This window comes from Schistocerca serialis, chromosome 5 (assembly GCF_023864345.2).
Source record: "Schistocerca serialis cubense isolate TAMUIC-IGC-003099 chromosome 5, iqSchSeri2.2, whole genome shotgun sequence".
Lineage (NCBI taxonomy): Eukaryota > Metazoa > Arthropoda > Insecta > Orthoptera > Acrididae > Schistocerca > Schistocerca serialis.
Genome location: NC_064642.1, coordinates 157,932,041 through 157,947,233, shown reverse-complemented (window position 1 = coordinate 157,947,233; position 15,193 = coordinate 157,932,041). Strand labels below are relative to the sequence as shown.

The window sequence follows — 15,193 nt, the reverse complement described above, 5'->3', positions numbered from 1 at the left end:
CGCAAGCAAGTGAATCAACTGTCCGGAGGCAAAAGGCTTCAGCTCACAAAAGACCGCGTTAAGAAAGGACCAGGGCGAGGAAACGGTAGTATTTTTGCTGAGTGAACATATTCAGCGTCAGTTCAACAGATGGCAGAGTGACAAGAGACAAATGACGATGTTCGGGCTAACTATCTGCAGGCAACCAAAAACTTGAAGTTAAGACTGTTTTGGTAGTAGGGCTCTATTTCATGATCTGGTCTGTGAGAGATTACTTCCATTTACAACACGTAAAGGCAGGCAGGGTGAAAGGAAGGAAGGAAGGAATGAGCGATATCGTCATATGTTGAAGAAAAATTTGCACACACGGCAATACTGACCCTACAACGTATATTATAATATAGCTACAGAAAGGTAAATCTAATTTATAGTACCTGCAGACTTATAGAAAGCTTTCGACAATGTTGACTCGGATATGATGACGATGATGAGGTCCCATACACCGAGGAGCGTAGGGAACGATGCGGGAGACCCGCACCGCTGTACTAGGCAAGGTCCTAGCGGAGGTGGTATAAATTGCCTTCCTTCGACCTGAATGGGGATAAATGATGATGATGAAGACGACACAACACCCAGTCATCTGGAGGCAGGGAAAAATCCCTGACCCCGCCGGGAATCGAAACCGGGACCCTTTGCGCGGGAAGCGAGAACGCTACCGCAAGGCCACGAGCTGCGGACTGACACGAACATATTCTTCGAAATTCTGAAGATAGAAGGGATAAGATACAGGAAGAGAAATATTTTATACAGGCTGTAGAGAAACCAAACTGCAGTTGAGTTTGTAAGTAGGCTGTTTAGGTTTTTTTATTGGTAACGCCACCTCTGTATGAAAATCACTGGCTGTGCTGTGTGCAGTCTGTGGCTAGTTTGCATTGTTGTCTGCCATTGTAGTGTTGGGCAGCGGCAGCTGGATGTGAACAGCGCGTGGCGTTGCGCAGTTGGAGGTGAGCCGCCAGCAGTGGTGGATGTGGGGAGAGAGATTGCGGAGTTTTGAAATTTGTCATGAACTGCTATATTTATATATGATGATATCAAGGTAAATACATTGTTTGTTCTCTATTAATATCTTTCATTTGCTAACTATCCCTATCAGTAGTTAGTGCCTTCAGTAGTTTGAATCTTTTATTTAGCTGGCAGTAGTGGCGCTCGCTGTATTGCAGTAGCTTGAGCAGCGAAGATTTTTGTGAGGTAAGTGATTTGTGAAAGGTATAGTTTAATGTTAGTCAGGGCCATTCTTTAGTAGGGAATTTTGAAAGTCAGATTGCGTTGCGCTAAAAACATTGTGTGTCAGTTTAAGCACAGTCATGTATAAATTGTTCAAAGGGGAAGTTTCAAGTTGAGGACGTGAAAAGGAAGCAGTAGTTGCATTGTATTATACTATTGATGCAACCACAACATGAGATTTTGCTATTTATAGTGCGCTGAGGGAAACACTGTGAGAGGAGTACGAGGAGAACACTGAACTACTGGTAATGATTAGTGATAAGAACACATACATTTGTTGTCGAATACTCAGCACTGTGCAAATCGGCTTAGGCAGCTGATCCTGAAATTCAGCTACTATGCTGGAAGTTAAGGCTGTGTAGTAAACAGTTCTGTTCCAACTAGAACGTTCACTGAAGACAGGCTGGTGTGGACTCGTTAGAAACAGACGATCAGACGATGCGGCGCTAAGTATACAAGTTGAAGGTGGTATTCCTTGTAGTCAAGCTGACTTGGAACTGCCAGCCCTGCTATGGCGCCGACGTCTGTTACTTCTCTGGCGGCGAAGCCGCTGCGACTTCTTGGTACGGCAATTCTTGGCCTATGCGCCGTCTCTGATGTCAGTTGTCTACCGACCGACGCCTGTGATGCTGCCTAGTGGTGCGTGTTGTACCTGTGACACCTCACTCCACCCCCCGAAATCTCCTGGCTGTGGCCACATATGGTTGCGGTGCGAACCGACGGCGAGGGGGAGGTCTGGGTGCAGACGCAGCAGATGGGACGGGAATCAGGACTGAAGCCAGCAACAGGTTCCCGACCCGCCCGCTACCCAGCATGCGCCCTGTGCCCTCACAGGAACGCCAGGCAAACTGCAGGGAGGATGCACGCTTACATCCAGGGCCAGATTCTCGAACGCTTCGGTCCTCCCTTGGAGGAGCAGGCGACTGCTGTGATGAGGGCACCTCGATGGGAAGCGGCTCGAGCTGAGAAGCGGCCTGGTCCGCAATGGACGGCCGCGAACCTGGCTCCTGGCTGCGTACGGAACCTGTAACACGAAACCCAGTGACAGTATAACGGAGTGCCAGAGGGCGAAGTGGTTCTGGTGTCCTGAGCAGTGAGCATGTGAGGGAAAGAAACCAAGAACATGTTGTGTCCAAGGACACCCAAAATGGCACCTGTTGTCATCGCTGTCCAGGCTGGAAGGTTCTGAAGAGTACTGCGTCCTGGATCTGAAAATGAGGATCTTTGTACTGACTGGTATTTCTCATTGATGGATGCAGCTGATGAAGCAGACTGCGATGTCAGCCTCCATGCGGGAATTTGGCTGGGCAACATCCATTTCGAGGCATCGCATGGCAGGCAGTCAGAAACAGTTGCAAGGCCTGCTCCCGTGATCGACTTCCGTGGAATTTACTCATCTGCGCCTTGAATGTTCGCACAAAAATTTGAGCTTTATCATTTGATTGCGGGTTGAACGGCGCTGTGATCACATGCAGTTCATTATCAGACACTAACAGCAAGAACTCGATGCAAAAAACTGAAGTAAGTGTGCTAATAATACTTGCTGGCGTCGTAGGGTTTATCAGAACCGCAACGGAAAAATGGCTGAAAGCACCCACTACAATAAGCCATCGTATGTTCCACAAAGGTCCAGCAAAATCGGTGTGGATGCGTTTCCACGAACCTTTGGGGCGTTGCAAGTCAGAAAAGGGTTGAAGGCAAGCCGCCTGTTGCTCCATGCAAGCGGCCTCATGTCTTCAGTCTGTGCGTCCACCCCTGGTCAAGAACGATGGCCTCGAGCAAGACGTTTCTCCTCACAATACCCCAGTGTCCCTCATGCTACACACTTTAAACATCTTGCTGAAGGGTGCTTGGGATAATGACCCGGTCCTGTTCACTCACAGTATGTAACAGTAAAACACTAAGCTGTAATAACAAGGCTTGACAGTGAGTGAAGTATCGATGTACTTCCGGTGGCACAATGTCTTTCAATCCCTTGGCCACGTTATGCACATGTAATCAAGCACAATATTAAAATCTGCATCAAAGGTATCTTTTGCGCTATGCGACGAAAGTGCATGGAAACTGAGGAAGCGTCAAGAGCATCGTCTGACAACACGATGCTTCAGAGGAGTCGAACTGATCATCCTTGTCCACCGGTAACCTCGAAAACACATCGTCGTTGGAATGTTGAGCCATAGGGCGGTACAGGATTTCATAGTTGCAGTTCGACAACAATGAAGCCCATTGTTACAGTTTCTGAGCCATGTATGGCAGAACAGGCTTGGTTAAGTGGAAGAGTGAAATGAGTCGATTATGATCTGTGACCAAGTGGAACTTCCTTCCACAGAGGTAATAACGAAACTCGTTTCGCCGACGGTTCTTTTCCAATCTGACTGTAATTGTCTGAGTTTTACTCAGAAGTTTGGAGGCAAATATTTTTGGACAATCTGTTTATCAAACTCGATGCGACAGAATAGCGCCCCGGCCAATAGAAAAACCATCAACCACTGACACCAGATCAAAACGTATGAGGCACGTGTTACTAAACAGCGCCCGTTTTATTTGATCAAGTCCGCAGCTCGTTGTCTTGCGGTCGCGTTTTCGCTTCCCGCGCACGGGGGTCCCGGGTTCGATTCCCGACGGGGCAGGGATTTTTCCCTGCCTCGAGATGACTGGGTGTTGTTGTGTCGTCTTCATCATCATTCATCCCCATTACGGTCGGAGGACGGCAATGGCAAACTACCTCCGTTAGGACCTCGCCTACTCGGCGGTGCGGGTCTCCCGCATCGTCCCCTACGCTCCTCGGAGTGTGGAACCCCATCATCGTAATTTGATCAAGAGGCAACCGAAGTTTCTGGTCCAATATCATTACACCACAGCTTGTAAAGTGGAGCTACAATCTGAGAAGCTCGAGGCATGAATTTGAAGTAGCAGTTCAGTTTCCTTAATACTGCTTGCAGTTCCTTTAGATCGCTGGAAGCCGGAAAAACTTTGACGGCTCGCATATAAGTCTGGCTGGGGTGAATACCCTGCACACTAACATGTCCCACGTATTTTACTTCCGTAGGAAAAAAGAGTACATACTTGAGGCCTCTCGATAACAGTACTTGAAAAAAGCACCTGAGACTGGCTGAATGCACTTTTGCAGCACGTCTAGACACGACAATGTCATCCAGATAATTTGAGTCAAAAGGCTCCATGGCAGTCACTTGCACTAAAAAGCGTTGAAAGATCGCCGGTGCTGATGCACTACCGAAGGGAAGACGTTGAAATTCAAATAACTCGAGAGGATTACTTTGAGAAGTCATCCAAAGGCAACTAGACGTAAGCACCTGCCAGGTCTATCCTGGAAAAATAACGACCCTCGACTAATCCGTCCATCAATTCCTCTGAGCGGGGCAAAGGGTACGTATCTATCAATGTCTGAGAGTTCGTAGTTGAAGACATCTTGAAGGTTTGCGAAAACCACGGACTTGCACCGACTGGCTTGATGACCACATCAGCTTGCCATTGCCGTGACTTTTCAGCTACCTGTTCACTAATGGTAATGGGCACTTGCCTAGCTCGACATAACGTTGGTTGTGCATTGTCTTTGAGTGATACATCTAAAAAACTGTTCACACATCCGAGACTGTCGCTAGAAATTTCACTAAATTTGTCACACAAAGCTTGAAGCTTGAGGCGGCAAACATATGTGTCGAAGTTTGCAACACTGACATGTGAATTGGCAATCCGAAAATGTCAAAAGAATCTAAGCCAAAAATATTCTGGGAAGATTTGGCAGAATGCACTGTGAATTCAACCGTCTTCGTTAGCTGGAAAAGTAACTGTCATACTAAAAGTTTCCAAAACGCGAGTTTCCTGTCCGTTTCAAAAATGGCTCTAAGCACTATGAGACTTAACATCTGAGCAGACGGCCCTGTCCGTTTCAACCTGATAAAAATTGCGTAGATGGACTCAGTCTTGGTGAGCCTAACCCTTTATAAGTAGGTTGGTTCAGAAATGCAACCGAAACACCAGTGTCCAGTTGCGATTTGACATCTTTCTTAGCTACTGTCAAAGTAACAAGCATCTAGACCCAACAGCCTTCCACATCTAAGAGAGAACTATCTCTTTCTCGCTATTGCTATGAGCTGCTACAATGTATGACAGGTGAACTGGGTAAAGATTTAGTAGTGGACCTGTGTTTGCGTCTGCGTGACTAGTTTGGAACACTCAAAACACGACTGGTGTTCGCTAATTTTTGTACTTCGACGACCTCCCACAGCATTTAGTACAGCCGCCGGGTTGCACTGTTCCGTGACTGGCTGTGCCGTGACAACATTAATGATCTGAGCTAGTTTAGTTGCATGTTGTTTGGAAGTTTGCTGTCCACGCAACTTTTCTATGCACTCTGGGTGCATATGACTTTCATGTTGCAAGAAACAGAAATGGCGTCGCGTCTTGGGCACTGAGCACGCTTATGGCGACTAAAGAACTTTGGATAAGACTTTCCTATGTTTTTCTGTCTACAGCGTTGTAAATGGAGACCAAGATGTGAATGTAGTAAACAGAATCAAATGGTGGAGGGTTTCTGTACTATTCCAGAGATGATGAGCCTCCACAGGATAGACTAGCTGGAGAGCTGAGTCAAACCAGTCATCAAACTGAAAAGCACAACAATGTAAATCATGATCTGAAAGATAGAACAACCTTGCAAAAGAATTTCTTGCTTACAACGGTGCTAAAAGTAATCGGGTATTAGTCCCATCTTAACTCTGTAAAGAATTAATGGGTCAGAACTTGGTATAAGATAACAGGAAAACTACAATCAATTAGAAACATTCGAAAATGAAGCTGATGGAAGAATGCAGTGTAACTGAGTTTGAATTCAACGCAAAAATAAAAATATATGATAATATAGAAGAGAGTTTGAAAGCAGTTGCCCGGCAGACGGGATATCTCATGAGGTTCAAACATTATTCTGCGTTCAGTTATGCAGTGAGCAAATATTAAACACAGAATAGTGTTTCAATGAGGAACTTGCTGAATAAAGTGTAATTTTATTATGTTGTTTAGGAAAATATATGTTTTAAATTATATTTTTTGGAGAATACGATTTTCTTTTTCTGAAATTGGGTTTGTTAGTTGTGTATACGAGAATAAACACACGTCTCTACGGATGGTGAAACTATCGAATTTTGTTGCTGATACTGTATATCTCCTCACTAGAGAAATTAAAGCCAAATGTCATGCTCCCAGACAAAATTCCTTCTCAACTAACAAAGTACTAAATCACAGATAAACTAATGGACCCTGAACTTTGGTCTAATTGTAGCTGGCGTAAGAGAAAGCAATCTTCCCCAAGAGCAACTTTTTGCAACCTTTCAGTATTCACGACTAAATTTTTAATCATAATTCTCATCGCCCTCTCCATTTCCTCATAATCTATTACTAATGATATGGAAATTTATTGTGGTTTCGCTACAGCGATCTATCATACTGACAAAACCAGAATCAATGGCCATCTATTGCTTTCTGTCTTACAGATAGCGCGCGAAAACTGTACTCCCACAGTTCTCTTAACTGCGAAGAATGAGTCTTCTTAGACTTCACAGCAAAATCAAAAGGCAATTTAGTAGTAAAACATTCTTCGAATTCTGGCCAGGGCTGTATCGATGGGTTTCCTGCGCTGAAATGAAGAACATTTGTTATATTGTCATCATTTTCAACACCCTACCTTAGCGAAATCGAGTTTTCTGCATAGGCTTCTTAGAAGACAAAGTATAGACGTTGGCTTAACATAGAAAAAGAACTCATTGTTCCCATTTATTTCATTAAATTCTCCTTGGTAAACTTTACTCTGCAGCCCGGACCCTTGGGAGCCGCTAGTAATTAAAAAACTTGTTTTTCATTTAGCAATGAAAAAAAAATAACAATAATAAAAATAATACAATAAAATAAAAAATAAAAATAAAAAACAAAGGTTCAAATGGCTCTCAGCACGATGGAACTTAACTTCTTAGGTCATCAGTCCCCTAGAACTTAGAACTACTTAAACCTAACTTTACAGAAGCATAAATGATTCTTTATGATGGATATCAGCAAGTTGGTGGGATAATTTTAAAAATGAAACAATTTAATAATCATATTAGACAATTTCTGAAATGCTTGAGCATGGCGGAAAGGAGATATATAATAAAGTTGACTAACCTTCCAACTACACTTCCTGGACATTAATTGAATGTTAAGTATCTGAAGTGATCAGACCTATATAATAAGTCTTTCACTGTCAAACTGACTTACACATTACAGTGCAAAAATGAACAGGGCAATGTACCAGCCATTGAATATTTCATTATCAGGTAGAATCTTATGGTTTTAACCAATCGGTAAGAACGTTTCCATAAAAACTGTCTATTTCCAGATTTCTAATATATGTCAATAATGCACCTTTAATGTTTTGTGTTTTGACGCTATCAGACACACAATCTCACTGTCACATAAGTTCTGTATATTAGCTTATAAATTCCAAAAACCACTCTCTGAAGTAGAAAAAGCACACACCAAAAATATACTATAAAAGTTTAAATAATATTCTTAAGGTAACTGCAATACATCACGTCAACACAGTCGTCTTTTTTGTATTAACCAATGTCCATTCTTTCAAATACAATTTTTAACGTATTACCGAACTGTTTCTTATGATTCTAAAACCTTCTAATTTTGTGGAATTCACACAGCATGTTTACCTTGAACTCTATGATGCTATCGGATCCTAATTTGTTAAGGATGTAATTAACAAAATTTCCCAGCAACCAGTACACAGCATTATTTTTTGCTTCTGGGAAATAGCGTGCTTCAGGCCTGTGTATCAATGACAGCGATATATAGTGTAATGTTCTTGTAATCAGAGCTATTTACTCCCGGATCCACTTCCAATTATTCATGTAATCACTGCAAGTATATCTATGAATTATTGTGTCAACTAAATGGCATTGGTGACATAAATTTGTTTCACAGTGTCCGGTTGGATGCAGTCTTTCATTGGTGCTAACTATGTTGTTAACTGTCTTGTACCATGACGTTTTTATATTAGACATGAGCACATTAGAATTAATGTTTTTCCAAATCTCAGTCCACTCAATGTTTGGAAGCTGTCGTTCTATTTTGTTCCTTCCTTCGCTTTTCTTTCGTTCCCACATTATGGCTCTCGACGTTAAGTGGCGTGACTGCCTGAGTTCGACACTGACATAACTAAACTCAACGTAGAAAATCCCCACATGCTGTAAGCGACTGTTGATATTCTGCACGTCAATCGGGGGAAGTAGCCTTCGAGGTTTAATGATCTCGAAAAGTTGGCTGGTTATGCTTTCTCGTGAGTTTCTTATTAAATTAACTTGCCTTTTATAAAAAGTGCAAAGGCTTTATCCGTTATATAAGTTAATCCTAGTCCACCATTTTTAGAATGTAAGGTGGCTACTTTAGCAGGTAGTCTGAACACTTCACCTCTCCACAAAAAGTTGGTGATCTTGGACATTATTCTCCTCGCTATCATTCTCGTTATTGGAAACAGCTGGGCAGTATAATAAGCTTTAGCAAGGATGCATGAGTTGATATACTGTGTTCTTTGAACTTGGTTGATATACCGAGTTAAATTCTCTATAATGGCTCCTTGCACTTTATCTGCTGCGAATTACCAATTTAAAGCCGTCATTTTCATAGGGAATGCTGTCAGGGTGATCCCAAGTGTTTTATGTTGTCGGACTAATTTTGTCCAATCGACGTTGATGTTACCAAAACCTCTGAGATTTAAGATCTTACTTTTTCTTTCGTTTGCATTGACTTCAGATGCTCTACGGTACGAATCAATCACTGTTGTAAGCATGGTTACCTCGTCATTATTCGTTATAATGACCTCTATATCGTCAGCATAGGCTGTTATAACTGTTTTACTTCCTGATAATGTTAAGCCTTTTATCTAGCATGGACATGTCGGAGGAAAGATTCCAGCGAAATGGCAAAGAGCGACATGGACAAAGGACTTCCTTCAGGAGGAGAACCTCGTTGTATTTGCATCGGCCTGGATTGTTGACAATTCACCGCTATTTTTGCATTTATTCCAGTTGCTATGTTCTTAATTAACTGCATGACCCTATCGTTGAAACCTATTTTATTCAATGTCTGTAGAATATATTCATGATTTACTATATCAAACGCTTTATAAAAATCTAAAAACAATAAAGCACACTTTATGTTTGTTACAGAAGTTGTTGCAGTGATATCCCTGAATTCTGCTAGATTTTGAAGAAATGGTTCTGCCTTGAGCGCAGTTCTGATGTTGACTAATAATTTTATCTGTAAGGCATGAAATTCTCTAGTTTATTATTCTAGCTGTTAATTTATATCCAGAATTCAGCAGTGAAATTGGACGAAAATTATTTAAATCTTTTTTTCCCTTATTTTTTGTCGCCACAACAATTTTACTCTCCTTAAACTCAGTCGGAATCATTTTACCTTGAATAACCTCATTTACAATGTCCGTAATTTTCGCACCTACTACTGGCCAGTAACGGATGTAAAACTCTGCTGGCAGACCATCCGGTCCTGGGGATTTTTTTGGTGGTGAAGCGCACAGAGTCTCATACACGTCTTCTTCACTGACAACCTCGAGAATTTTATCGTTGTCATCTTCTGTCAGCTGTGGGGCTAGGATGTCAACGAATTCTTCCAAGGAAGCATCACTACTTTGATGTACAGAATATAACTCGCATTAATAGCGATAAATCTCGTCCATGATAACCTGCTGGGTTCTGAGAATCGTACCGTGTTTTGTTCGAATTTCAGCAATAAAAGTCCTACCGTTCTTCGTATGCTTCCCTAAATGATATATTGAAGTCGTTTCATCTTCTGACACAGAATTTGCCTTCGAGTATTCCCCTTCCTCATAATCTATTACTAAGGATATTTAAATTTATTGCGGTTTCGCTACATCGATCTATTACACTGACAAAATCAGAATCATTGGCCATCTATTGCTTTCTGTCTTACAGATAGCGAGAGAAAACTGTACTACCACAGTTCTCTCAACTGCGAAGAAGAATTCTTCTTAGACTTCACAGCAAAATCAAAAAGGAATTTACTAGTAAAACACTCTTCGAATTCCTGCGCTGAAAAGAAGAACATTTGTTATACTATTATCATTTTCAACATCCTACTTTGCGAAATCGAATATTCTGCATTGGCTTCGTAGAAGACAAAATATAGACGTTGGCTTAACATAGAAAAAGAACTCATTGTTCCCATTTATTTCATTGAATTCTCCTTGGAAAACTTTACTCTGCAGCCTGGATCCTACGGAGCCGCTAGTAATTAAAAAACTTGCCGTTCGTGGGGAGGCTTGCGTGCTTCATCGGTACAAATAGCCGTACCGTAAGTGAAAAAATAAAAATAAAAAACAAAGTTTCAAATGGCTCTGAGCACTATGGAACTTAACTTCTGAGGTCATCAGTACCCTAGAACTTAGAACTACTTAAACCTAACTAACCTTAGGACATCACACATATCCATGCCCGAGGCAGGATTCGAACCTGCGACCGTAGCGGTCGCACAGTTCCAGACTGTAGCGCCTAGAACCGCTCGGCCACTCCTGCCGGCTGTACCGTAGGTGCAACCACAACGGAGGGGGATCTGTTGAGAGGCCAGACAAATGTGTGGTTCCTGAAGAGGGGCAGCAGCCTTTTCAGTAGTTGCAGGGGCTGCAGTCTGGATTATTGACTGATCTGGCGTTGTAACACTAACCAAAACAACCTTGCTGTGCTGGTACTGCGAACAGCTGAAAGTAAGGGGAAAGTACAGCCGTATTTTTTCCCGAAGGCATGCAGCTTTATGTTGCTACAAAGAATGCTGAAGATTAGATGGGTAGATTATATAACTAATGAGGTGATGTTGAATAGAATTGGGGAGAAAAGAAATTTGTGTGCACAACTTGACCAGAAGAAGGGATCGGTTGGTAGGACATGTTCTGAGGCATTAAGGGATCACCAATTAAGTATTGGAGGGCAGCGTGGAGGGTAAAAATGGTAGAGGGAGACCAAGAAATTAATACACTAAGTAGATTCCGAAGGGTGTAGGTTGCAGTTAGTACTGGGAGACGAAGAAGCTTGCACAGGTTAGAGTAGCATGGAGAGCTGCATCAAACCAATTTCCGGACTAAAGACCAACATGAAAAGTTAACAATCAAGAGTATTCTGAGGTGGTGGCACAGTCCAATTCATAAGTGCATAGCAGCAGTGTAAACGGGGATTAAAATTTTTTATTGCCAGTGTAAAGGTAAATTAAAATTTTTTATTGCTAGTGTAAAGGTAAATTAAAATTTTTTATTATGTCAAAACTGCATTATACCTTGATTTTCTTGCAGTAAATTAATCAAAAGTTGAATTCACATGTCTTTGTTTTGGCAAGCTAGCCCCCCCCAACCCTCCCGCAATTAGTATTATCATGGCCCCTTTGGAGGAGGGGATGGGGGTGGGGAGAAAGGCGGGTAGCGCCAACACCGAGTCAAAGGAAGGCCTCGGCGCTTGTTGGTGACGTCACGTCAGCTAGGCACGGCGAACGCCAGGTCTGTTGCAGGCAGAAACGCCTGGGCGTGCTTATCACTATAAATCTCTTATTTCTGGACAAAACGTTTGGTATTGTTTTAGATTCTGCAGTTTTATTTAGATGAAAGATTTTCTTACTATCGTAAAGCTACAAATGAAGATCATAGTTCTGTATGACTGAATCCTGTCGAAACAAACGTAGAAATATCATTTCAAGCTTCGGAAATTTTACATTCAAGTAACTATATTTACATGATCCATTTTGCTATCGAAACTTACCCCAACCCACTTACAATCAACTCGTTTCTTTTATTTATTTATTTTCGTTTGACATCGTCACTGGAAATGTGAACTAATTTACATGTGCAAACGTCCAACTGTTGCCAGTCATTAGGTTAAAGTCGTTTTCAACGAAAGGAATTCTAAACAGGAAACAAAATAGCTTCATACATTGAAAATACTGCTGAGCTTAAACTTTTTTAAACATGCACATTAGAAAAGATAAATATTCCCCTCTTGCAACTGAAAGGAGAAACTTTACAAGATAAAAAAAATTTATTTGATGAAAGAATTATCTCTCTTTTGCCGCTTCTTCTGTCCCCCACCCCCTCCCCAAACTTGTACAGTCGCAAGATATTTCATTAACATTCAGTGCTCCCCACCACATAGTCAACGAAGATACCTAAAGAAGAGCACCAATATGTTCGTAGTTTCATCTAAAAGCAACCCAGTACAAACGTAACTTCCTCAGATTTACAAATAAGGTAAAGAAGCACGAATTCTGTTGCTGCTGGACCATGATGTTGTTTTCGTATGTCAATTCTTAAAACAGGTTGAAATTGAAGTTCAGGAGTACACTATTTGTTAAGAAGTGTAATGAATTTCATAATTAATTGATTGCAGAAATCTCTCAGAACAATGAGTGTTGGTCAACTACGGCCAATAGTTTCACATTTTCCTGTGTCAGAAAGGGAGACACCACCATTATGAATATGCCTGCAACAGACATAGCGTTCGCCGAGCCTAGCTGACGTGACATAACCAACAAGCGCTGAGACGTTCCTTTGAGTCGGTGTTGATAGCGCTCGATAAGTTGGGAATCGCTGCAGGACAATAGCCAGGCGAAAACCGTCGCGCCGGCTGCAACGAAAGCGGCGGCTGGCGAAACCTCGCAACACGTGACGCTGAGTGTGCCTGCTGGCGCGTCGCCAGGGCCGCTTCGCTTCCCAGTAGCGGGCGCCCCGCGTGACGTCAGCGATAACGTGACGCCGCGCCGCGCCACGCCACGCCGCCGTACTTATCACGGGCCTCCGGCGACGCTCGGCCAGTACTCCGAGTTCCGTTGCGCTGCCAACTACGCCCGCCTAATTGTCACTTCGCCTGCTATTCTCCCGGCTCTAAGGACCAGCGACCAGGTGAGTGAACTCTGCACGCCGCTCGGACCTGGTCCAATCCGCCACGCAGTCGGCCACGTATTCATAGACGTTTCTTTCGCAAGCCCCCACGCCCCCTGTCTATTTGTTGCTGCCCAGCGTACCAGCTCTCAATGTCGTCGTTACAGTAATTTAGTGTCTGACAGTTTTGAAACGCAAGTCTAGTGCGGTTGCTTATTTACGATTTCCCCTTTCAGTGTCGCCCACCAATAGTAAAGAGTCGCGCTTTATCAGTAGTTACTGAAAGCAAAATTTGTGTTATACACCGTCATGTGTAAAGTAATTGTCAGCTGGTTTCCTAATATTGTGAAACTAGGTCAACGAATAATGTTAATTACTACGTCCTCAAAGTAGTCAGCGAAGAACTTTCTCGAAGCTATACCTTTGACATGGTTTGTTAGCAGTTTACACTAACCATAATACCTTTGGGTGTACAGCAATTCCAATGTTCAGCGTATTGGCAACGATATTGTGCCAAACACTCAAACAGAGAAACAGCTGTTCTTAAGATCGACACAGACGTTGCGTTTGTTTTCTTCAGGCCTACAAATAAGCTTGTTTGTAACTGTGGTTTGTGGCGACAAGGTTTCCCGTCTCTACCGTTACGGCACGAAATTTTCCATTCTGTGGGGTGTGGGGGCTTCGATGACGTGTGTGTGCTGTCCTTACTAGCTGTAAATGTTACCTTCTTGTTTTTCCGTGATGTGGGCTTAAAAACAGCCACCTTTCTCCCAGCAAAGTCATACGTAGTATCGGATTTCTTATTTGCTCAAACACGTTGCGCAAATAAGGTGAAGCCATAAATAATAACACAGGCTATACTGACGTCAAATTTGTGCGTTGTTGGACATACCGGTCGGGAGGGGGGGGGGGGGGTGGATGGAAGGTTAAGGTGAAATTCGTATCATAAATCATAAGATTTAAATAATCTGAGAGTTTGATTGTTAGAGAGAAATTATTAAAAGTTGCGTAACAGTTGGAAAGAAATTGTAGCGTTCCTGATCAGAACCTCGATAATAGTTACTCGTGCAACAGAACGGCTTCACGATGATGGGCTTGACATATAACGAGCCACTTGGAATTTGTGCGGTATTTAAAAACATAATGTTCTTCTTAATAGCTCTGTGAATCTACTCAAAGAGAGGGTTTTCTTTCTCTCTTGAGAGGTGAAGGCAACATCTAACAGTCTGTAGCACCGTAACGGTATTAACTATGTCGACACGGAAGAAGCTAGAGCATGAGTGAATCACACGGAAACTTGCTTGAAAATGATACAAACAGATTTAAAGTACATTTTTTAATTTCTAGCTTAACAATATTTTTATGCCGATATTATATTGTAAATTTTGATTGGGAGGGGGGTGCGGTGAAGTAGACAGCAACTGAAACTTAAAATTGAACTATTCTTACTCAATGTGGAATGACATCTGAGCCGGCGAATACGTCATCAAACCTCTTTACATTGCCACAATCCGTGAGGAACTTGTTGAAACTTTAGGTTTTGTCAGCTGATGGAACTCTTCAATGTTAAAAGAACATTTTTCTTACCCAAAACTCCCAGAGAATTAGCGAAGTCAGTACAGTAACTTCTAGAAAATCAGATTACGTGGCTACAATTTATAAAGCCGAACTCCAAAAAGGTCTGTGTAGGTATCATTTAAAAATTGCAAAATTGGCAATCGAACGTATTGTCTCGAATTAAAGTAGTGAAAAACTGCTTATCATCGCTTTTTTGTCAGTATAAGTTGGCTACACAACTATATCAGTGTGCGTCTAAATAGCACAAGTAGATTCCCACACTCCCCCACCTTCCTGATGACTTCTGTGGCCGTCTGCGTCGTGGTGAAATATCAAGGAATCGGAGAAAGGTCTCCGCAGGAAAAAACGAGACGATGACGTGCTCGTCCAACCGCCTGATACCGGTTTCCACTGAAG

The 15,193-nt window shown here is 42.4% G+C and overlaps 1 protein-coding gene across 1 annotated transcript in view; it reads left to right on the top strand.

Annotated features, from left to right (window-relative positions):
- The first annotated feature begins 1,774 nt into the window (after positions 1-1,774).
- Positions 1,775-15,193, top strand: part of LOC126481815 (lipopolysaccharide-induced tumor necrosis factor-alpha factor-like) — a 30,381-nt gene continuing 16,962 nt past the window's right edge. The window contains exons 1-2 of the mRNA XM_050105771.1: positions 1,775-1,861; positions 12,935-13,240. Coding sequence (XP_049961728.1) covers positions 1,775-1,861; positions 12,935-13,240 — 393 coding nt within the window. The remainder of the gene's footprint in view (positions 1,862-12,934; positions 13,241-15,193) is intronic.